Here is a 24,942-nt window from a genome sequence, read left to right on the forward strand (position 1 = left end):
ATCATGGAACTCCACTGAAAGTAATGAAGGCTCAAAGATCATCACTTCCTCCACACCTGTAGCAACAAACACGATAGCCGCCAAAACCCCATCTGTAAAGGTTTAGTGGCGGAAGGAACGGAAGTCCTACAAGAAGATCTGTATAGTAAGCACAACTCTGCCAGAACTGCTCACCCAACATAAAATATGCTGAATCTAAACCGGGTTTTAATGAAGGCTTTATTTTTTTTTCCATGCAGGATTTCTTGAATGAGCTTCAATGTATCAGTTGTAAGACCTCATAGTTACAGTGTAACCGTCCAAGTAGAGCAGCTAGTAGCATTTTCCCAGGGTATGAAAAAAAAGCCATTAAATCAAAAACAATACTTTTGTATTTGTTAAGTGATTCTGCAATGGAGTCTACTCACCGCTGCAAAAACATCTTTTGTTCTACTAATGTTCATGCATCAGTTAGACAAACTCCAACCGATAACCCGCTACCTCCAAACAAGGACTTCATGCAGTAGACTGAGGTTTTTACGCATAAAGTATTTTTAAGTCATATTAACCATTTAACTCTCATTCTCTGCATTACTGAATGTTTATGTCCACCGTTGGTGAAATAACCTACATGTACAGCAATTGCTCAATAATAATGTCCGCTATTGAAATCTCTTCCTTTCATTGCTCCAACAGTCCAGCGGCGGCAGCACAGCACACAGCTCCCATGTTAGCCTATCAGCAGACTACCGCAATCCTGCTGATGGGAGTGGGTATGTTAGGACATGGTGTATTCCCTATAGCTCTGTTATTAGTACATTACTGCAGCTAGCAGAACGGTTTCCAACAGGTATAATTAGGGTATTGCTGTTTACATGGTTCCCTAATAGAATATATAAATATAGGTTCAAAGAGAACAAAGCTACATTTTAATACTGTGTATTTTTCAGAATCTATACATATAGTGACAATCATTTTATATAGAATATAAACAATCTTAAAGGGGCTTTCTAGACCATTTTTTAATTTATGACCTATCCTCAGGATAAGTCATCATTAGTTGATTGACTGGGGTTCATCGCTTGGGATCCCAACTGATCAGGTGTGTTAAAACCTGCTGTCACCGGCAAAACACAGAAAGCTCCGATTTCTCTGTGTAGTGGCCAGCACAGGTAACTGCAGGTGCAGCTCCTATTAAAATCAATGAACGCTGCACCTGGAATTAGAAGCGCTGGCCACTACACAGGGGTCAGAGCCATCTACTTCCACTCCATACCCTGTGTTTTGCAGGTGACAGCAGGCTCCGGAACACCCGATCAGTTGGGATCCCGAGTAATGAATCCCAGCCATTCAACTATAGAGGACCTATCCTCTTTTTAAATTTTGGATGCTATCCTGAGGATAGTCATCAATAAAACAGCCCCAAAACTCTTTCAAAAAGGTGAATAAACGGGACTGCAAAATCCAATGGACTTTGCTTACAATGGAGCATCAATATCAGATCAGTGAGGGTTTGACTATATCAGTCCTTGCTGATCACCGCGGTGCTCCGACAAGTGCCACATCCTCTTTACTGCATACCAGGCACAGCTCTGTACGTCTGGTAGTAGCTTTGCTTGGTAGGAAAATTTGCTCCAGTTTCATTGGCAGTGTCTGCTAAATAACAAAAGTCCTTTTTAGTCAGTGGATCGGTAGGGGTGCCAAGAGTAAGACCCCCCTCATTGATCTGATACTGATTGCCAGCAATTTCTTAGTCCATAAGAACTCTCTTAATAACTTAATAGGCACTGGAGTCTGATGAAAAGACTAGGAAGACTTTTGGTACAACAGAAGGCATAGTGCATTGGGCTATATAAATAATTACAGCCAAAAACTTCATATCCCCCGCAAGCCAAAATACTATACCGTTGGTAAATTAGGTTCCTCAGGACCAGTCAGAAAGTTATTTAAGCCCTCACATCTGTATCTGAGGATATATTAGAGTCTCTGTACCAGATTCTGCTAAAAATTTACCAGGAGAAATATTACGGCATGCAGCGCTATAATAGGAATGACATCCGTCGGGTGCCATTGGTGTCCGGCTTACAAGGGATTAATCACTGCTGTCATGTTCATTGCTGTGTTCCTTTAATAGAGCAGAACAACAGAAGTTAAAATGGCAATGTGAAGGGAGCCTTAACAGCCTCGTTCTCTTTTGGACTCTTTAAATGGGCCATATGACCCCCAAAAACCTAAAATTACACATTATTGTGAGGACAACTCGCCATGCACATAAATGGTTTTAGATAAGTTTCATTTAATAAAAAAACAAAAAAACAGAGGAGATCACATTTGCCACTATATGCACTAGAGGTCCAGTGCGTAGGTAGTCTTGCTGGGATGAAGGTTCCTGCCCCAGGAGCAATCAATAGTTTGCTACTTCTTCTATAGAGAAAACTTTGCAGCAGCCATCTCATCATCACCAGAGCCAGGATGACAATTAAAAGTTAATACGGGAGCCACCATTAGGTTATGGCCACAGCTCACCTCTTCCCCCTCCCTGCACAATGACTTTCACACAGGTCACAGAACATGCTTAGAACGGTCTCCAATCTGTCAGCCCCTATCCAATGTGCCTATGCCCCATGGGGGCTGCTCATCTGTCTAAATGCTGTTAACTACCGTTCAGGCAAGATGGCAGCCCCCATAGTCATGTACTGACCTCAGTACAAAAAATAAACATAAGAAAAATGTTTTATTATCTGGGTTTAATGGGGGGACATTTATATAATATATATGTTACACACACCCTTTAAGTTTGTTCTTTGAAGGCTAGGTTAGCTTATTTTTTAGAAAATATAAAGACAACCCCCCCCAAAAAAGCCCATGTAACTTTACAATGGATGTTTTGGGTTTCTTTTCCAATGAAGTTTAAATCCCGACATACAATAGCGGAAGTGGCATCTCCGTATCTGGGTGAACGCTCTTCCCGCCGCTCTGTCTACAACTAACTACCATTGCAGATGTTTGAAGTGTTGAAACAAAGAAGCCGTTTTGTTATTTTCAGGTTCTATTTCTGGTTCCATCCCTCCCACACAACATGTGCACACATCACCGGCACCACAATCCCAAGTACTACAGTCTGCGTTGTCATGGCAATACTTAAAGAGACAAGCGATATGCACGACTGTACATTGCATCGCACTAGGCTCCGCTCACATCAGCGATCAGGACTTCGTTTGGAGCCTCCGCTGCTGAATTCCATTATAATACAAGATGAAACATCTCTACACAGTGTTAATTCATCCTGTAAAATGCGGGAGGGGATAACAAAAGTCAAAGGATCCAAATAAAGCCAATGGGGTCTGTTCAGTCCCGTCGTAAAGAGGGATGCCTTTTGGCTAAGGATTCCTGTTACCATAGTACAGATGTGCCATAAAAGGGGTTTAGAAGAAAAATGGAAAGCAAAACGGAAAGTTTGTGTTTTTTCTTTTTTTTTAATGGAAAAATAACGCTGCAGACAATGAGGGAAAACAGGGAGAAAAAAAATGGAATCATTTTTCATCTCGGTTTCTCTCCTCCAAAAATGGAGCAGAGACGGAAACTCTGAACTGATGCAGGTGTGAGTGTAGCCTAAAATGTACAGTGCTGGACCTGATAAACATATAGGGCCGATTAACACTGGAGAATATCCTTGATGTATTTTGTCAATAAAAAAATAAAATAAAATAAAAATCTATGAAATACTTATACCTGGACTTAAAACTTTTGGCTACAACCATACTGTAGGAAATTTATCAAACTAAGGCTACATTCACATATGCAGCTCACGCGAGCATATCTTGCAGCAGTGTGCGGGCGCGAGATATACGCATGCGGCCAGCACGCCCATTGCCATGAAATCTTGGTGTGTATGCAGCCTGAGGGCCTATTCAGACGACCGTATACTGGCCGGGTTTCCACGCCTGGCCAATACACGGTGTCCCTCTCTGCAGGGGGTGGGGGGGAGGAGGCTGGAAGAGCCAGGAGCAATGCACTGAGCTGCCGTCCCCTCTCCGCCCCTCGCCACTATTTGCAATGGGAGGGGGCGGGATGGGGAGGAGCTAAGGTTCAAAACTTAGCTCGGCCCCGGTCCATGCGTGAAAAGCCGGCCAATATACGGTCGTCTGAATAAGCCCTTACTCACATTTCTTGCTAGGACACTACTGCATAAAATAGAATTCATTACTTTCACACCTGTGAAGGGGTGGGGGAAAATCATGCCAACCTGGCAAATGAGAGCAAACACTTACGCCAAGTGGTTTTTTTTACATCTGCTGATTGTTCAACTAATCATCCACTGTGTTTATGAGCACAAATACAATAATGAACAACAAAGACATAGTAGCATTATTGAATTTATTCACACACAATTAGGTAATACTTAAAGAGGAGGTCTAGCAAATGATCTAATCAGCAACACCTGGGACTACAACCCATCAGAATGTAGAGTCTTCCTAAATGTATTTCTATTGGAACCAAGTGGGAACACAGATCCGTTCCATCTTCCCTTACGGATGTAACCGCTGAGCTTCACTTCCAAGCACTCCTAGCCATCTTCAGAGTAGACTTAAGCTGGCTTCATACCACTAGATTTCTATTGCGGAATCCGCGATTGGCACAGAGGATCCGCAGCAAATTGCACATGTTAAAAGGCATGTATTTTCGTTTTTTACTCATACTCACGGATACGAATTGCGTATTACGTGAGCGTAGGAAAAAAGAAAACACAACAACAAAAACATGCTCTATTATGCTGTGGACTCCGCACGGATGGCCTCCATTGACTTCAATGGAGGCCGTCTGACCCACAGCCCATACGCAATAAACAATGCGTATAGGGCAAGGGGACACGCGCCGTTGCTTTTTGATGAAATAAGTGAAAATAAAATATTATATATCTATATAGATCTATATCTCTGTACTGCGTATGACAGTTAGCCGCGTGCTCATACGCAATGCAGAAACCACAGGTAAATGGAGCAGGAAAGCGGAATCCCAGCAAAGATAATACTGCAATTTGGGGGAAAAAAAACCACAAACCACTATACATGAAAAAAATAAATAAATAAATAAAAATAAAAAAGAGCTTTGCAGTGCAGCCCATATGACGACAAACCATCTAACAAGGTCTAGCCTAAACAGACACCAGATACATGAGAGCCTTGAGATGAGATATTTGCCGAGAATAGACAAACAGCATGTACACGGGTTAAAGTTAACATCGGCTACGATTGGTTATATTCTAATAGGTTAATATTATATATTAGATTGATACGAATACAAGTTACAATTGGTTATATGTTATCACAAAACTTGCTATTCTTGTGACTGGACCAACGTAGGGGCTTGATTCTCCAAAATAATATATTAACCGTGGAACAATAAACATGGGTGGGATCATACATCCCATGTGTTATGTGTATTGATCCTTGGAGCTCGTACCAACCACGGCCAATATGGCACCCACATTATAGGTAACAGGTGTATCTTACTCCAGAGCATGTGCCATTCATATGCAATACAAAGTACGATAGGACATGGTGAAAGTGGTCCTTGGCTGCAAAACAATAAACAAATTGAGCTTTACATCTATTCAAATCCTATGATAACACTTAATGGGCTGGGATTAGAGATGAGCGAACGTACTCGGTAAGGGCGATTTCGCAATCGAGCAACGCGATTTTCGAGTACTTCACTACTTCACGAAAATCGCGGTGCTCGATTGCGAAATCGCCCTTACCGAGTACGTTCGCTCATCTCTAGCTGGGATGCATCCGCAAACACATTGCAATATACAGCACTAGTTTAAAATGCCATTTTTCAATAATGGCACAAACTCAGGACATCTGCTCTTTAAACAGGCCTAATAAAGTTATAGCAAATTCTCTACATGTGTATAAAAAGTCATGCATCTTTAGGTTTAATGATAATGAACCAAAGTAAATAAAAGCCCTTAAAAGCATTAGGAAAGATACCCTCCATGTCCCGAGGGGACTGCAGCAATCGCCAACATATTTAGGATTACAAAAGGACTTCGGGAAGGAACTATGCCACGCTAGACTATGCTTTAAGAGGTTTCCTATTAATTGCACATGGCAAGCCATGCCATAAGTAAACTTCCCCAATGTATCATTTTTATCATACAGAGTCTTGCTAAATACTCCGCTGTACGCCATTCTGAGAAGGACTCCTAATGATAAAACCAAACAGTAGAGCACTTAGAGGGGTATTCCTGTCTCAGCTTTTCATGGCGGAGATGGGAAAACCCAGCCCTTTGTTTCAGAAACAACAGAGTGCTTCAGCGCAGCGCAGTTCGCAGAGCTCTTATAGAAGGGAATGAGGGCTACAGATACAGTGTAGCACAGTGCGCTACAATGTTTCCACAACCCCACATTGAAATAAATGGGAGCTACACGAACATTGCTCGGCTGTTTTCGGTAACTATAGCAGTGTTTTCTTATTGAAGCTATGAAAAGCAGAGATACGAATGCCCTTTTTGGCCGCCTTCACACTGCTGAGAAAATCCTGCGATTTTTGAGAGAAAACGCAGAATTATGAAAACCATGATTTTCAATGACTTCATTCCCATCTGCGATGTTGTGAGATTTGTAAATCACAGCATCCTGTACCCTTCTGCGTTTTGCTATTTATCTGGCCCATGTTTCCCTTTGGAGCTTCCGCTTTCTCCCATCGCAACACATGAACTTGCGACATACGAGTGATGTTTTGTTTAGTTTTTTTTTTTTCTAATATCAGCAACTCCCGTTGTAGTCTATCGTGTGAGCAAAATGCGCGAGAACAAAAAAATCTGCCGGCTGCAGCAATGCAAGATTATTTTCCCGCAGAATATCCGCCCCTTCCTGCCTGCATAGGATTGCATTGCAAAACGCAATCCTAGGCACACGGCGCCATTTGTCCGCGTGAAATCACACGCGGAAAACAAATAGCGGCATGCTTTATTACTGTGCGGGGCTCCCAGCGGCCCGGCAGCCGGCACATCATGGAGCCAGAGTCGCGGGAGAAGGGGAGACCCGCACTGGTCCCTGCTGGGGCGCGGGTCGGGTCCCACTGTGAGATTTCTCACAGGGAATCCGACCTGGCCGTCTGCAGGCGGCCAAAGACATCTGACAAAATACAAATAAAATAAAAAACACAACACACAAACTAGTCCAAAATGTCAGTCTTGGCCTTTAGGGTTAGTAGATATTTAATGCCTTAGCATTTCCTTCTTCAACCCTTATCTATGTCTTTCATTGTCCTCCTAGCTCCTTAAGCTTCATTTTACAGGATATATATCAATATGCTGTATGAACATTTTCTTAAAGTGTTTGGACCAAGATTGCAAGGTATTCCCCACTCATTGGATACGAGATAACGTGCAGTTTGGTGGGGGTCACACTGCTGAGACTCCCAATAATCCCCCAAACGAAACTCCCGTGTCCCCTTCTGCCCGTCACTGTAGGGGTCACGTCGGCACGACAAAAGCACTAGTCAAGCACGCAGTAAGCACTCCATTCTTTTCTAAGGGGCTGATGGAAATACCCGAGGGGGTTCAGCTTGGGATCTCCACAGCCTCTTTAAAAGTGAATAGAGCGGTGATGCCCTTACATGGGGGGGGGGGGAGCTTCATTTAGTCTCCTCCTCACTGTGGTGGGTACGGTTGCCCCACAGTGACGAAGAAGGGGCCCCTGATCTTGAGATCGTCCAGGGTCTCAGCAGTGAGTCCCCACTGATCAGCAAGTTATCACCGATCCTATGGATAGGGTATGATGTGCAATCTTGGTACAACCCCTTTAAATATAATCAGCTGCCACGGCTTTTCTTTGTAACGTTCACAAGGGCGGTGCAAAAGCAGAGTAGCCAATTCACTTAAATATCTGGTGTCCTCCTTGGGCGGATTTCTGACGGAAATGTTGCGGTTTGGCCGCAGCAAAAACCGCAACATTTCCACCGGGAGAACCACCGCGGAAAGACTAGCGGCGGCTTTGAAGCGGCCCGGCCGCTCGCTCTTCCGCTGCGGCCGGCGCTCCCATAGAGGAGAGCGCGGCCGCAGCGGAAAGAAAAAAAAAGAATGGACATGCTGCGGTCGGCAAATCCGCGCCGCAGCGGCGGCTTCTGCCGGCTTAGCCGCAGCGGATTTGCCGTCCCGTGTGGACGAGATTTCTGGGAAATCTCGTCCACATGGCTGGCTAATCCCAGGATTAGCGTCCGCATGCGGATTTGCTGCGGCGAAATTCCGCACGGAATTTCCGCGGCAAATCCGCCCCGTGTGAACCCAGCCTAAGGGCTTTTACCCACTAGCGTTTTTTTTTTTTGCTGCAATTTCACAGCGTTTTTTTCCCCCCAAATGTCAATAGGCTGTTAAGAAGAAGAAGAAAAAAAAAAAAAGTAGTTTGAGTTTCTGCGATTCTAACATTAGAAAGTCCCATTGACATTTGGGGGGGGGGGGGGGGGGGGTTAAAAAAAAAACAACATTTTAGTGAATTTCTAAACAGCTTTTATTATGAAAATTCATTTTCTTGCCATAAGGCCCCCTGCACATGGGCGGAAATTCTGCGGTGGGATTTCCCACAGAATATCCATCCCTTCCCATCACCTCTGTGAAGTCAGCACCCCATCTTTCAAAAAAGTTAATTTTTTTATAAGTTCTGGATGAACCCCAAAGAGTTCTAGAGTTCCAAATTAATTTTTAAAATAGTTCTAGCAAATTAGGCAAAAAAATCAACAAATGTATCTCTGCGGTGCTAACTTCCAAAAATGATATTACTAAATCAGCGAGAACTTTGTAAATATTGGTTCTAGAGCTTCGAGCATTAAGAGTTTTCTTCAGAACTCTTGAGGTGCTACCCAGAACTCTTATAAAATCACCAGATTTCCCCAAAAATTATTTACACATAGTAACTGAATTTTTTTTGATCCGGCATTTGAAAATCAGCGAGAACACTGTAAATATTGGTTCTAGAGGTTCGAGCATTAAGAGTTTTCTTCAGAACTCTTGAGGTGCTACCCAGAACTCTTATAAAATTGCGGGATTTCCTAAAAAATTATTTACACATAATAACTGAAATTTTTGGATCAAGCATCTAAAAATCAGCAAGAACTTTGTAAATATTGGTTCTAGAGCTTCGAGCATTAAGAGTTTTCTTCAGAACTCTTGAGGTGCTACCCAGAACTCTAATAAAATCGCAGGATTTCCCCAAAAATTATTTACACTTAATAACTGAAATTTTTTTGATCTGGCATCTAAAAATCAGCGAGAACTTTGTAAATATTGGTTCTAGAGCTTCGAGCATTAAGAGTTTTCTTCAGAACTCTTGAGGTGCTAACCAGAACTCTTATAAAATTGCGGGATTTCCCAAATTTTTTTTTTACACATAACTGAAATTTTTGGATCCGGCATTTGAAAATCAGCGAGAACTTCGTAAATATTGGTTCTAGAGCTTCGAGCATTAGGAGTTTTCTTCAGAACTCTTATAAAATCGCGGGATTTCCCCCCAATTTTTTTACACATAACAAATTTTTGGATGCGGCATCTGAAAATCAGCGAGACTTTGTAAATATTGGTTCTAGAGCTTTGAGCATTACAAGTTTTCTTCAGAACTCTTGAGGTGCTACCCAGAACTCTTAGAAAATCATGGGATTTCAAAAAAAAATATAAAAATTTATCCATAACGTTGAAATTTTTGGATCCGGCATTTGAAAATCAAGGCTTGGTCACATGGGCATTTTTTCCTGCGATTTGCGGATCGCAAATCGCGTTACCAGGGCCGAAAGATCGCCCCCAAAATCTGCTCCTAGCCACGTTTCAATAGAAATCGGCAATACAGCCAGCTCCATTGATAGCAATGGGCTGCGGGCGATCTCACGATGAATTTTCGGGAAGGGCTTAAAAATATATGCCCTTCCCTGAAATTCATCCAGAAATGTGTAAAAACAAAAAAATATATATACTCACCTGGTCCCGGCAGACGGAGTTCAGCCGCGGCCGGCCGGCATTTCTCCTGAACTGCTCAGAGTAGTATTCAGCAGCCGGGGCTTTAAAATCCCCGCCTGCTGAATGAGCTGCCTCTGATTGGTCACAGCCTGACCAATCAGAGGCAGCTCTCACTCACACCCATTCATGAATGGGTGAGTGAGTGCTGCCTCTGATTGGCTCAGAGCAGGGACCAATCAGGGGCAGCTCTCAGCTGAATGACAGCTGAGAAATCTCAGAAATCTCGTCCACACGGGATGGCAAATCCGCTGCGTCTAAGCCGGCAGAAGCCGCCGCTGCGGATTTGTGTAAATAATTTTTTTTTAAATCCCGCGATTTTATAAGAGTTCTGGGTAGCACCTCAAGAGTTCTGAAGAAAACTCGTAATGCTTGAAGCTCTAGAACCAATATTTACAAAGTTCTCGCTGATTTTTAGATGCCGGATGCAAAAATTTCAGTTAGTATGTGTAAATACTTTTTGGGGAAATCCTGCGATTTTATAAGAGTTCTGGGTAGCACCTCAAGAGTTCTAAAGAAAACTCTTAATGCTCGAAGCTCTAGAACCAATATTTACAAAGTTCTCGCTGATTTTCAAATGCCAGATCCAAAAATTTCAGTTATGTGTAAAAAAAAAATTTGGGAAATCCCGCAATTTTATAAGAGTTCTGGGTAGCACCTCAAGAGTTCTGAAGAAAACTCTCAATGCTCGAAGCTCTAGAACCAATATTTACAGTGTTCTCGTGGATTTTCAAATGCCGGATCAAAAAAAATTCAGTTATTATGTGTAAATAATTTTTGGGGAAATCCTGCGATTTTATTAGAGTTCTGGGTAGCACCTCAAGAGTTCTGAAGAAAACTCTTAATGCTCGAAGCTCTAGAACCAATATTTACAAAGTTCTCGCTGATTTAGTAATATCACTTTTGGAAGTTAGCACCGCAGAGATACATTTGTTGATTTTTTTGCCTAATTTGCTAGAACTATTTTTAAAATTAATTGGGAACTCTAGAACTCTTTGGGGTGCATCCAGAACTTATAAAAAAATTAACTTTTTTGAAAGATGGGGTGCTGACTTCACAGAGGTCTTCCCATCTGCATTGGACTGCATTGCAAAACGCAATCCTAGGCAGATGGGCGCGATTTGTCTGCGTGAAAATACACGCGGAAAACAAATAGCGTCATGCTCTATTTCTGTGCGGGTCTCGCAGAAAGAAAAATAAAACAAAAAAAAAAACCAAAACACACACTAGTGGGTAAAAGCCCTCAAGTAGACCTGTCAGTACTTCTGACATGCTCTATGGAGTCACAAGTCGTACATACACTGGTTACTTGATGGTACACCATCACAGTAGCGATGTAAGCAGAAACAAATGGGGGCTACGTGCCAGGTGGGGCTAAAGCACTGGGAGGTATGTAAAGCTGAGAAAGTGCCTAATTTGTTAGGCTATAACATAAGCAGCTGATATTTTTAAAGCCCAGAAAACCCCTTTAAACCTCCTGTATATAGACGTTTTATTGGTGTACACACGCACGCACGCACGCACACACACACGCAACTGCAGATAAACCCAGAGACATCCTTACGCCAGCAGACAATAGTCAGCATTATTAAAACTTAAGGCAAAGGGGTGTCCATAATGGAAATACTTCATCTTTTAAGCCACACAACATTAAAGAACAGGCCAGACAGATCTATACTAGCAGAGATTACATGAGCTTCAGCAAGAGGTGCAGCTTTTAATAAAGAAGAGCTTGATAACTGAAAACAACAGGAGCCACGGGCACCTCAGATACCCCTCTAGTCCGGGCGAGGAGTCGGCCGGGTGGGGTCTTCTTAGCAAAATAGAATCTATTTGAAATGTATTCCTCTAAATGAGAACATCGCTTTGCAGACACTTTAGGATTTCACTGCACATTAATGAAGTGTGAAAAAACAAACCTGCTCCGTGAATTTATTACCTATAGAGAAGATGTACAAAAACACAATATTTTACTAGTGTATAAGGCAGGATAACGGCTGAGAATCTCGCACAAATATGAACCCCATTCTTTTTGAATGGGGTCAGATATGCAAGTGATTTTTTTTCCCCGCAATGCATCGCACCGCAATCCGGAAAAAAAAAGTCACGGCACATCCTATCTTTGGGCGTGATCTCGCATTGTTTTCAGTGGGGCCAGCAAAGCATCACACAGCGCGCCATTCAGAGGTTTCCCATTGAAAACCATGAGAAACCCACTGCGGTTCTGTCAGTCACGCTGGAGGACCGCTACTTCCCCAAAGTGATGCAAGAAGTCTATAATACAAAACGGCTTGCATCCGCTGGGAGAGAAAAAAAAAAATAAAATAAATCACACGTTGGCGAGTGCGATATTGGGCAGAGTTTAATTAAGCTCCTTTGGGTTCTAAACCTAAAGAGGTTGTACCAGAAAACACATCACCTACCCATAAGACAGGCGATAAAAGTAGGATTGTTGGGTCTCTTACTGCTGAGATTCCATCGATCCCAAGAACAGGGGTCCCATGTTCTCCTCTTCTGTCACTGCAGGCTCTCTGCACCCACCCACAGTGAGGTCAGGCTGCATGCAGAGATGGCTAAGCATGCACAGTGCCATTCCATTCATTTCATTGAGGCTGAAGAAATAGCCAAGTACCAGCGCCTGCTTTGTCTGACAGTCCAATTGAAAATTCATGGAGTGGCACCATGCATGTGCGACTACCGCTACATTCCATCTCCTCCTCACTGCAGGAAGGGATAGAGTAGCAAGCACCCTGTGAACAAGGAGGGGGGACACAGTAGCCCCATTCTCAGGACTGGTTGGGTACGCTCACCAATCACACTTTCATTTCATATCCTATGAATAAGTGATGTGTTTTCTGGTAAAGTGACCCTCCAGTCAGGAGCTCAAAATTGATGGGGATAATTACCTGTGTTAGGGGTTAATCCTATTTTTAAATAACCCAACATAAGAAAGATAAGGAAACAGTGTAGTAAATGTGACATTAGTTATTTGGTTATATAATGCTATATATTATGGAAATGAAAAATATGTTAAACATTCCGGAAGTTGCTAATAGAACTTGGATATAGAATCATATGTCAAAAGGTATATTCAAGCGTTTATTTGGATGACGATTTTAAAATACTAAATATATTATTTTATTCAGCTATCTTGAATACAAGTCTGAACCTTTGACCAGAATGTACTAAATATACTGAGTAGGTGGCTAAACCAGTATTATGTGCAAACTAGAAACAATGCCCCCTCTTTTGATGTGCAAATTGTTGAACTAAGGGTGCATTCACACGAACGTTTGCAATGGGTTCACACATTTGCAACGTTCACACATTTGCAATGGGGAGAGCCGGGACGGGGGCGGGGCTAATTCTCAGACTTTAGCCCCGCCCCCATCCCACCTCCTCTCATTGCAAATAGTGCAGAGGGGCGGAGAGGAGGCAGAGAGGGGGGGCAGGAGCTCGGTTCTTGCACTTGGCTCTTCCATCCTCCCCGCCCCTGCACCCGAGGACAACGTATATCGGCTCGGCGTGAAACCCGAGCCGATATACGTTCGTGTGAATGCACCCTTAACATGATGGACTTTTAAGATTACATTCTGGTCTGGGAAGAGGTGTAATTAAGTTTGTACTCAGACAGTATGGAGTCAATCTTTATGATCACATGTAACTGTTTGATGTCCACTTCACACAGTTTTGCTGATACCTTTTGTTTAGAAGGCTTTGATTTACAGCCATATTGTAATCTATTGGAATGAGGACTTGGTCAGCAAAGTAGTTTGAAACTTAGTATCAGGTAACATTTGGAAACGCCTTCTTTTCATCTTGCATAAAAACTAGCAATGTTCAACAATAAAGTAGAATTCATTCTGATTCACTAGACTGTGTGTGTAGTGGCTTATTACGGTTCTCACCTATGAGTACTCATTATAATTCTCCTTTGAATTTGGACTCAGGCAACATCCGCACTGATCTCCGTTGACAGACCCCCCAACACCTGCTTTTTATCCCTCCCCCCCAAGTCTTGCTATTTAGCTGCTTCTCCGCTCAGCTCTATTAGGACACAACTGTGATCTGTGACTATAGTTTAGCTAATGTGAAGTAGTCTGGGACACACCCCCTCTGTCTAATCATTGGTTTAGGTTGCAGAGACAGCATCCTAAATCAAGAATGAGACAGGGGGCGTGTTCCAGACTACTTCACATGAGAGACTGTAGCCATTTCCATAATCTCTAAAAATGTAGTATAAATTTACAATGCAAAGCTAATCAGAGCTTAAAACAAAAAGGAAACCATGTAGTTAATGGCTTAAAAATAAATAACCATCACTCAACCTTTCATTGTGCCTTCGCTCCAGTCCTGCCGATACAGGAACATTAATGATGTCAACATCACAGTCATCGTTCACATGACTGTGGCAGCCAATCACTGACCTCAGTGGTCACATGCCAATTATGCACATATGATCGCTGAGGCTAGTGAATGGCTGCAAAGATTATGTGAGCGATGAGCATGACATCAATGCTTTCTGTATTAGCTGCGACAGGAACAGAGAGGACTGGGTTGGTGGCACAATAAAATGGCCAGTTATGGTAATTATTTTATGCCATTACCTACCCTGGTGCATTTTTTTTTAAAAGAATGTTTAAAAAAACCCTTTAAAAGCGTATAAGCGGGTCCATCATTTATGATCCCCCTTCATAAGCCAGAATTGAAAAGCAGACACAGTTTCTTAGTACATCATATGACAGCCATTTATTTCAGTGGTCACCATGTAATGCTACAGTTTCCCCCATAATAGCCACCCAGCAGTCTCAAACTCCTGAATTATACTGTTTCTCTGCATTGAAGAAGAAAATAGATGGCACATTCAGTAAATCATCACACAGGGCAAAAAGCTAAGAAAATACATCATTCCACATCCAGTAGGAATTAAGAGAGGTATCAATAAGTTTATAATAACTTTAAAAAAAAAACAAAAAAAAAAACTGACAATCGTGGAGAATCGCATGTTATACAGCTGTAGAAAAAAAGTTCAAGTGAGCGAAAATGAATGATATTTGTTCAGTGCAAACAACAATTGAATGACAAGCAATAAATTGTTCGCTTTTCATTCATAGTTCATTTTATGCAGGCTTAAAAATCATCGTTGGCTCGTTCACTAATAGTTTGGTATAAATACCGACCGTTCAGTCATTCTCATTCAGTTATATCTGAGAGAGTTGTAGTAAGGCCACTGTCCACAGCCAAGGCGGGATATCGCTAGCGATATTTCGCCACGGGGGAGAAGGGGGGAGCACCCCTATCTAATGGATAGGCTTGACGCGGAGAATCGCGGCAATCGCAGGATGCCGTGGTTTAAATCCCACGAGCAGAGAATTGCTATGATTCTCCGCTGGTGGACGCCGGCACTGCGCTTTCCATAGTAATCCTATGGAAAGCTTTACAGAGCGTGATCCGCGGTTGATTCATCACCAGTAGGTCTTCGCCCATGGACAGGCAGCCTAAGGCTGCATTCACACGAACGTATATTGGCTCAGTTTTCACGCCGAGCCGATCTACGTCGTCCTCATCTGCAGGGGGGGAATGGAAGAGCCAGGAGCAGGAACTGAGCTCCCGCCCCCCCCTCTCTGCCTCCTCTCCACCCCTCTGCACTATTTGCAATGAGATAAGGCGGGACAGGGCGGGGCTAATTCTCAACAGCCCCGCCCCCACCCAGCCTCTCTTCATTGCAAATAGTGCAGAGGGGTGGAGAGGAGGCAGAGAGGGGGCGGGAGCTCAGTTCCTGCTCCTGGCTCTTCCACCCCCCCCCCCCCCCTGCAGAGAGAGACAACGTATATCGGCTCGGCGTGAAAACTGAGCCGATATACGTTCATGTGAATGCAGCCCAAGTGTGCCATAAAATCCCATCAGGTTCAAAAGAGTCAGATCTGGAGTGCTTTTGGCGTACAGTAGTTCCATATTTAACAAGTTAATTACAAAATAGAGGGTTTCCGATACTGAAGGCGACTAGAGTAGTTCCATAGTTTAGTAATGTTGAAATGAGTGGCAAATATTATAGGGCTTACTACCAATGTTGAGGCAAGCCAGTTACATTGAAAGCACAAAGCCAGAGCTGGGCTAGGGAGAATGTGACTAGAGGAGAGATTAGAAAGAACATCAAAAATCTAATGCCAATAAGAATAGATTATATTTACATATGTGGTGGCTTTGCTATATTACGCACACACATTTAATTTTTTTTTTTTTATTTTGTGTAGAAATTGTCTGTAAAGAGTCATTTACAAACAGACCTTGCATTGTTTTTATAGATGGAAAAACATGAGAGTCGGGGAAGGTTAGGGGTAAGGCTTGTAAAAACAATTCTACAAATAGCCAGGAGGTTACACATACTGAGTCGTTTTGGCACTATATCTATAACCAGTAAACCACATGTACACATAATTGGTATTTTCAGCATATTTTTCTGGCAATTTGATAATGTGTAAGCCAAAAAAAGGTAATAAACAGCAGTTTTCCTTGCAGGCATCATCATTTCATACACTGTATGGTCTTTAATGAATAAGTCTATTTGTTGCATTTTTGGCTTATAAACTGAATAGATAGAAAAAGCATACAGTCGATTATTCCAGAAATGCTTCCGTGTTCCCAAGTCATTTCACATGTAGACCAGCTGTATATACTACACATTGGTGCACATACATCAAACACAAGGCCCACAGCCTCATTTTATGTGGCCCGCCGGCCGTGCAGCAGGCTAACAGGCACTCTACTCATCCAGCCTGCAGCTCTGGTCTGGCAGCGACAGTGTAGATTCTGACTGCTGACTTCCCCAAAAGTATCGTTACGCAGTGCTGACGCAGAGGGGAGAGGTCAGCAGTCACCGACTCAGAAGCGACTGCCACCAGACTGGAACTGCAGGTTGGGAAAGTGGAATGCCTGTAGGGATGCTGCCCGGCCAGAGACCAATAGGAGTATCGCTATTACTACTGGGACGACTATGTGTGGCAGTTTCGGTCACGAGGCTGGAGCTGCAGGTGTAATGGCCGCAGGTCCGGAGAGTAGTCAAGGATGAGCCAGAAGTCAGCAAAGGGAGGTCTTATGTTTGCAATACAAATGGATTAGACAGGTAGCGTAGTCAGAGAGGAAGCCAGAAGTGGTAGGTCTAGGTTTGCAGCACAGAGGGACGAGGCAGGTAGCGTAGTCAGAGAGGAATCTGGAAGTCAGTATCATACGGTCTTGCAGGAATAGTGGAAGAGCAGGCAACATGGAGCTTGATCAAAAAGTGCTGTGAAGCAGATTAGTCCCGCGCTTGTGCAGTGGCAGGGTCAGGCACTATTACTATTGGGGACACCAATATAAGGGACACTTACTACTGGGGCCACTAAGGGGAGAGGGGGGGGTGTCAGTACTCCCATAGTGGCCCCAGTAATAGTATCACTATACAGTCTTACAATCGGCCTTATGTACAAAATACACAGGAAACCTATAAACCTATGTATGGAAGTCAATGGGCACTTTTTCTTTTTGCGTGCGCAAATACTCAATGTATTTGTGCACACGAAGACATGCGGGAGCGAGCAAATTATGTGGGCATCAGCAATTGCATAAATACACAGAGTATTCGACATGGCCAAAATGCACTTACGCCGATGTGAATGAGCCCTTAAACCGAAGTTACATGGAGATGCGTTGTAGCAGGACTTTTCAATTTTAGAGAATCTGTCACCTACTTTTAGCCTGATCAGCTAAGCTTATGGGCTAAAAGTGGGTGACCCAAGGAGTCCAGGGATGTAAGTGTTATAATTAGTTTCCTCATCTTTGCACTAGACTCAGCACTGGAAGCCACTGCTCAGCAGCACCGCTCAATGCATTAAGCAGTCCGTCCGTTCCAGTGCCGACACCAGGGGAGGTAAATATAACATTTACATGTCACAGAAGGAAATTAGATTTGTCTGGCATGACTTGTTTGTTACAAACCCATGCTGGTTCTGGTTAATGACTTCATTCTCATCCAAGTACTTGCACACATGCTGTTTGATAGTTTGTGCAAAGAGCTTTCCTAGTATAAAAGTCAGGCTTACAGGCCTGTAGTTTTGTGGGTCCACCTTATTTTATTTTTTTTTTAAGATAGGGAGAACATTTGCCTTTCCCCAATCTTCTGGGACTGTTCCTGTTCTCCAGGAATTTTCAATAATTACGAGTTGTTCAATTTTTTCTGCAGCCAGGGTTTAGTTTAGGGCTATAACAGTAGGATTTCCTACTGTAAAAGTTGCATCGCATCAAAACCGAGTTTTCATGCGATGCAACACATAGGAAGGCTTCATAGGAAAACATGGGCTACAAAAAAAAAAAAATTGCAAATAGCGGCTGTATAGAGCATCCTGCAATTTTGTACTCTCGCAATGTGGAAGGCTACAAAACATTGCTTGTGTGGAAGAACCCAAAGGAAAGCATGGGCGATTTGTAGCACTGTCACATTGTGACAAAAATCGCCCGTGTGGATGCAGCCCAACTCCTATGAGTTACAAAGGATCAGCTATGTGCAGACACCTGGTCATTGCCTCTCTGAAGTGCCCAGAGAGGAGGGGACCTCCACTTTCTCTACATATGCCTATCACACATGCTTTTCTGCAGAGATAGATAGAAAATATATATATTACATATATAAAATTTTAAGGTTTTTTTTTTGTACAATCTGCCGGATTTACTGTAGCAACATAACAAAAGCCATTTTCACCTCTCGCACATCTTCTAGTTTACCAATGCCTGGTCACCGCTGGTTTTCATTTCCAGCTGCAGGGGAGTAGGCGATAATCACTGACACCAGGGCCATGTGATTGCTACATCCAGTCATTGTCTCACTTCAACCCGCGAGAAGTGAGAAACTTGTTCATCCTTCAGTCAGTCCATGCATTTACACTGAACCAATCATTCAGATTCTTGCTGAATCGTGGGAATCTGAATGATAATCATTCCACGTAAACCAAAAGTAAGAAATGGAGTCAAAAGGACTAGGAAATAAAAAGGGAGGACTTTGTGCCCTTTTACACGGAATGATTGCTCAGATTCTTGCTGGATCATGGGAATCTGAAAAATAATCGTTCAGTGTAAATGCTATGAGCGAATGATATTTCATTCACCAATTGTTCATTCAGTTTCAGCAGGCATAAGTATAAAACGATGATCGGCCCATGTAAGACAAGCCATCACTGAACGACAGCCAGTTTACCGTGATCGGAGGTGGCGGCGGGCTGGAAGCGATCTCCAACCGGCTCCATTCACTGAACGATCGCCACTCCTGTGTGAAAGCACAGCAGCGAATATCACTAAGGGAAACTGATAGGCGCTTTAGCACTGAGAACCCTCCAATGTAAAAGGGCCCTTACACAGAGTGGCCACTTTATTAGACACCCCTGTCCTGTCATGACCGAAGCTTTCCTGCATGGAAACCAGATACATGAATCTGCAGGGAAGCACAAAAATCAAGCGAGCAAGTTTTTTGCAGATCAATGTGAATCCACATTTAGGCCCCATGCACACGGGCAGATTTTTGCTGGGGAATCCGGAGTGGTCATCCGCCTCTGGATTACGCAGCAATAACACTCCATAGCATACTAAAACGATTCTTCATGCACACGAGCGGAAATCAATTGCGATTTTCCACTTACAGAGGAAAAAAAAAACAAGCAAAAAAATAAAGGCAGCATGCTCCATTTTAGTACGGTTCCTGCACGGACAGCTTCTATTGAAGTCAATGGAAACCGTCCGCCCCCGCAGCCCGTTCACAGTTTTACACTGCAAGTGGGCCGCGGATTCCCTGGGAAGAACAGGAAATTTCAAAAATTAAAAAATCTGTATTGTACACATCTGCAGTACAGAAAAAAGAAGACATGGATAGGTATGCAGGGTTGCCGGCCGCGGGCATGGCTGGATTCAGTACGGGATCCCAATGCGGAATCTATGTGTGCCCGTGGACATGAGGCCTTGGAATGGGAAGAGAAAAACAAACACAGGGCAGTAAAAACATCCAGCAAAAGGGGATCCTGTAAATAACTCGTGCACAAAATTGGTCAGCTACAGACTCATAAGGGGCAAGTGCAAAAGTTCAGATTGGGCCTCCACCCCGACCCCCCCCCCCCCCCATGTAATAATAGGGTTAAAGGGGTTGTCCCACTATAATTTTTAGTTTATGTTTTAAGAACTGCCCATAAGCTAAAACAAAAAGCACCAATACTCACCTTTTTACCTCTGGTAAACGGTGCAACAGCTACTCCAGTCTGTGTGTATGGCGCAGGTCAGGTGACTGCTTCACAGGCCGTGGCATCACCATCCGGAACGCCTGGCATCTTGGAGGTGAGTGCTGATGCAGGAGAATAGACAGCAACACCGCAGCGTCTGACTGGCTGCAGCAGTCACCCGACTTCCGCTGTAACGGAGGAGCTGCTGTGAAATGATGCTGGATGGAAACAGACTGTAAGGCCTCCTTCCCACGAACGGATTTCCGCCGCGTAATTCGCGGCAGAAATCCGCTGCGTTGCCCGCAGCTATTAGGTTCTATTGAACCTAATAGCTCTGTGCTCACGGCGCGGAATTCCACAGTGAAATCTCCCGTCCTCACCCGCGGCATGCTCTATTTGCCGCGGGTGTACGAGCGGACGGCTTCCATCGCAGTCAACGGAAGCAGTCCATTAACGCCATCTTCCGCTGTAGCACAGCGGAAGATAGCGTGAAAACGCTTCCCCGCCCATCACTGCCGCGTCATATGAGCCCGTCACGGCACACGGCCGTGACGGGCTCCGCCGCCAGATTCCGCGGCGGAGCCCGTCACGGCGCCCCCCAGGAGGCCCCAAACTTACCTGCGGATCTGGCGTCCTCGCTCCCGCATGACGCTTCCCCGCCCACCTCCGCGGCGGTGGGCGGGGAAGCGTTTTCACACTATCTTCCGCTGTGCTACAGCGGAAGATAGCGTGAACGGACGGCTTCCATTGACTGCAATGGAAGCCGTCCGCATGTACACCCGCGGCAAATAGAGCATGCCGCAGGTGAGGACGGGTGATTTCACGTTGTGGAATTCCGCACCGTGAGCCCTGAGCTATTAGGTTCAATAGAACGTAATAGCTGCGGGCAACGCAGCGGATTTCCGCCGCGAATTACGCGGCGGAAATCCGTTCGTGGGAAGGAGGCCTTACCCTTTCACTGCTGGAAAGGTGACCTGTGCTTCTCACACAGCAGTGAAGACGATTCAGTGTTTATGGCTGGCCTTCACATGGTCATATCTGCACGTGCGATATGCAGAAGATACAATGCATTGATTTTTATGGGCTTGTTCACATTTCTATATTTTTTTCCATTAAAAAAAAAAATAAAAAAAATTCACACCCGAATCAGAAAAATGGAGTTACATCTGAAATAAATGGATCCGTTTTTTTTTACCCCCATTGATTTCAGTGGGTTTCCAAAAAGACAAAGCATTCAGTTTGTTTCTGTTGTTGACTTTTTTTTTTTTTTTTCTCAATTGAACCAATAACGCAGTCTGCAGACGACAGCGGAGTTTATCATACCCCATCATGGATGAGGTGCGCCAAACATCAAAAATAGAACAGACTCCACTCAAAAATCATGGCGCTGGAAAGCATTGCGATCGAGCGGCTGTCTGAGAGGCTCTATTGAAAACAATGGGAGCGTTATAATCGCGGTAAGAACGTCTGCGTGAGGGAGGCCCTAGGGTGATGCGTTCGCATTTGACTAATTTGATGTGGATTTTGTTGCAGGTTTTCATGTGGATCTGCCGTAGATTTCACCCTTTCAATTGAATTCAAACTGAATGGGTGAAATCTGTAGCAGATCTACACCAAAAGCCGCACCAACTAAGCTATGTGTAAAAAATAATAAATCCCACCCCTAGAAGCACTTGGCATTTTTCTGCAAAACTCGGCATGCAGTTACATGTTGGCATCTAGAGGCTAAGTTACAGCAAATGTGAACCGATATACTGCAGACACCAACCAAGCTAGAGATGGACCAACAGGGTACTAGAGCCTCCATGCCTGCCCGTATCACATCTTATATCCAAGCTAGAGGTGGTACAACAGGGTACTAGAGCCTCCATGTTTGCCCATATCACATCTTGTATCCAAGCTAGAGGTGGTACCAACAAGGTACTAGAGCCTCCGTGCCCACCTGTATCACATCTTGTATCCAAAGCTAGAAGTGGTACAACAGGGGACTAGAGCCTCCCTTCCAGGGAAATCACTTACTTATATCAACATTACAATTACGCATAGAAAGCTTCATTCGATTTGGACAACTCCTTGTGGTGGTGTAATTTTTCCTCCTTTACAATGAGCGTATAATAAATAGAAGATTATATCGTATATACACACACACACATCCTATAGAGCATGAGGTCATAAACCAATGGCTCACAGCAGCTGTGCCAGGGTAGAGGTTTTATCACCTGGGCACAAGATCTGCAAATTCCAGCTTTGTCTCACAATTACCTAACTTGTCTTTGGTGGAGCACACGGGCACAGTGACGCGTACGCCTAGAATGATTTTTCAATTCAGCTGCCTTATTTTTTTTTTATTAAGCTACAAAAGACACGTCACACGGTAATATGAAATAAGTAATAAAAATAACATTGCAGTATTAGACATGAAAGCCTCCTCATCACATAGGCTGCAGCCAATACCTGGAGCTTTTTTTTATTAACACCATATGGTACACCACAGTTAATAAGGCATATTTTAGCAGGTTTTGTCACTTTTCTGGGTTGCTATGGGAGACAGTTTTCTATTTTTGTCACCAAAAGAGTCATCCACATAGAGACAGGCTTCATAATGTCAAGTGTAATTAACGTGTTAAAATACAATAGAGGGGGTAAAAAAAAGGTTACAAGCTCGATTTCAGCTCCACCAGTTGCAAATGAAATCTCCCCTCTGTCAGAGTGCAAAATGCATAAAGAAAGATATTTTTTAATGACATTTAAAATGGAAAAAGAAGGCACAACAACAAGACAGTGTCCTTTCCTGCAGAACACCCTGCTACCCAATCCAGCAATCTGTTTAATAATGCAGTTGTTATCAGATAGCTCTGCATGAAGTCTTGGCAAACGGGAAGGCGCTAAGGAGGTCACCTCTGTAGGTGCATCCCATAGGCGAGGAACGACGAGCGACTGCAGACTCACTGCAGCCTCCAGTGCAAATTCCAAATCTGCTCCCAGCAGCAATCTAAACATCACGGCTTTCCAGCCCCCAGTAATCCTCTGCTGCAGGGCTACTTACTACGCCTTAATCTCCATTCTATCAACAATGGCGATATAGCATGCAATAGCTGAAGCCATACTGGTTGGGGAAGGGGGGGGGGGGGTATAGATCACTGGACCATAATGGAGGGAAGAGGAGGGGGGGGGGGGGCGTAATATCTAATTTATAAGAATGACTATTCTTATAGTAATTTACTATGTCCATTTATAATAGTATATAGCATATGGGAATCCCTTACATTATACAGAACCAATGTCATAAAACAACAAGTGTTGCATCATATTACACCGTCCCTTTTAAAAGGAGTCATAATCCGGCACAACCAAGAACAAGGCAAAGGCATAATATAATAAATGCATATAGGACCTATTCTCACGATGCATCCTTAGCTGATGAATTATCGGTCCAATGCAAATATTCCGAATAATTACCATTCCAAGTAAACAACAAAATGATGTAGATACATTCTCATTAATATTGGTGACATTCACCCATTCTGGGAGGATTCAGGAATTATTCTCCTATGTCACTACCCAGGATTAATGAGAATTATATATGTACATAAAGTAATTTTCCCACCAGAATCATCTTGGAATTTAAAATATTGCCACAATCTCATTAATACTGGGTAGTGATATTGTAATGGGAGAATAATTCCGGAATCCTCCTAGAATGGCTGAATGTCACCAATAGTAATGAGAATGTATCTACATTGTATCTTGTTTACTTGGAATGATAACATTGTAACAGGAGAATAATTCCGGAATCCTCGGAGAATGGACCAATGTCACCGACATTTAGAATAAGACTGTATCTACATTGTATCTTGTTTGCTTGGAATGATAATTCTAAATATTTGCATTGGATGGAATTGATCAGCTAAGGATGCAATGTGGGAATAGATCATATATATATAATATCCATTTCATCTATTGTTCTGCTCATCACCTAGCAACCAAGGAATTCTCGGCGATGTATAGAACGGAAGCATAAATAACAATAACAGCTATAGCTGATCCGATGCCAGAAATAGCCTGGTGATTTCCGATTTGGTTAACCCTCTCCCTGCTGGAGTCCTGCATGCATTACATAATCCCCTCCGACGAGCCCCCCCTGATCTGCACATATGCTGATGAGACATTTCCTCTTCGCATCCATATAGACAGTATGGAGAGCTGCTGGACTGCAGGAGGATCACCGCCAGATCAGATGACATTCAGGGAATGACAAGCAGCGCCCCCCCCTCCTGCACGGAGATCCGGGCAGCTTTACCTGAGTGGCTTTGTGGAACTGCTTCTTGAGCCCCGCTACAGACATGGTGGCGGACGGGCAGAGTGTCGGGGTGCGGCGCTGGTGGCGGGGAGCTACTGCTGATGCTGACGGCCGCCGCTGTGCGGGACTGCGGGGGGATTCTAGTCTCCAGCCGGCGCTCCGCTGTAATCCTGTGATGCTGTTATCAGATGCATTGCCTTAATGCAGGGACACCCTGACGTCACAGCCCGCTGGCCCGCCCTCTTAAAGGGCCCGCGCTCATTTCCTGCCAGTCGTGAGGTAACTGCCAGCTGCAGTCTGGAGGCGGGAAGGGGCTTCTGTCAGACGGTGCGGAGACTGTACCTGGGGGAGAATCACACGGTGCTGAAATGGGATGTTGCTGAGCTAGAAATGTGCTCCCTTTACCGTTATGGGAT

General features: G+C 43.8%; 1 protein-coding gene across 1 annotated transcript in view; it reads right to left on the minus strand.

The window, feature by feature from the left end:
- Nucleotides 1-24,712, minus strand: part of SH3GL2 (SH3 domain containing GRB2 like 2, endophilin A1) — a 149,856-nt gene extending 125,144 nt beyond the window's left edge. The window contains exon 1 of the mRNA XM_066604355.1: nt 24,527-24,712. Coding sequence (XP_066460452.1) covers nt 24,527-24,571 — 45 coding nt within the window. The 5' untranslated portion in view covers nt 24,572-24,712. The remainder of the gene's footprint in view (nt 1-24,526) is intronic.
- Between the last annotated feature and the right edge of the window lie 230 nt (nt 24,713-24,942).

This window comes from Eleutherodactylus coqui, chromosome 5 (genome assembly GCF_035609145.1).
Source record: "Eleutherodactylus coqui strain aEleCoq1 chromosome 5, aEleCoq1.hap1, whole genome shotgun sequence".
NCBI lineage: Eukaryota > Metazoa > Chordata > Amphibia > Anura > Eleutherodactylidae > Eleutherodactylus > Eleutherodactylus coqui.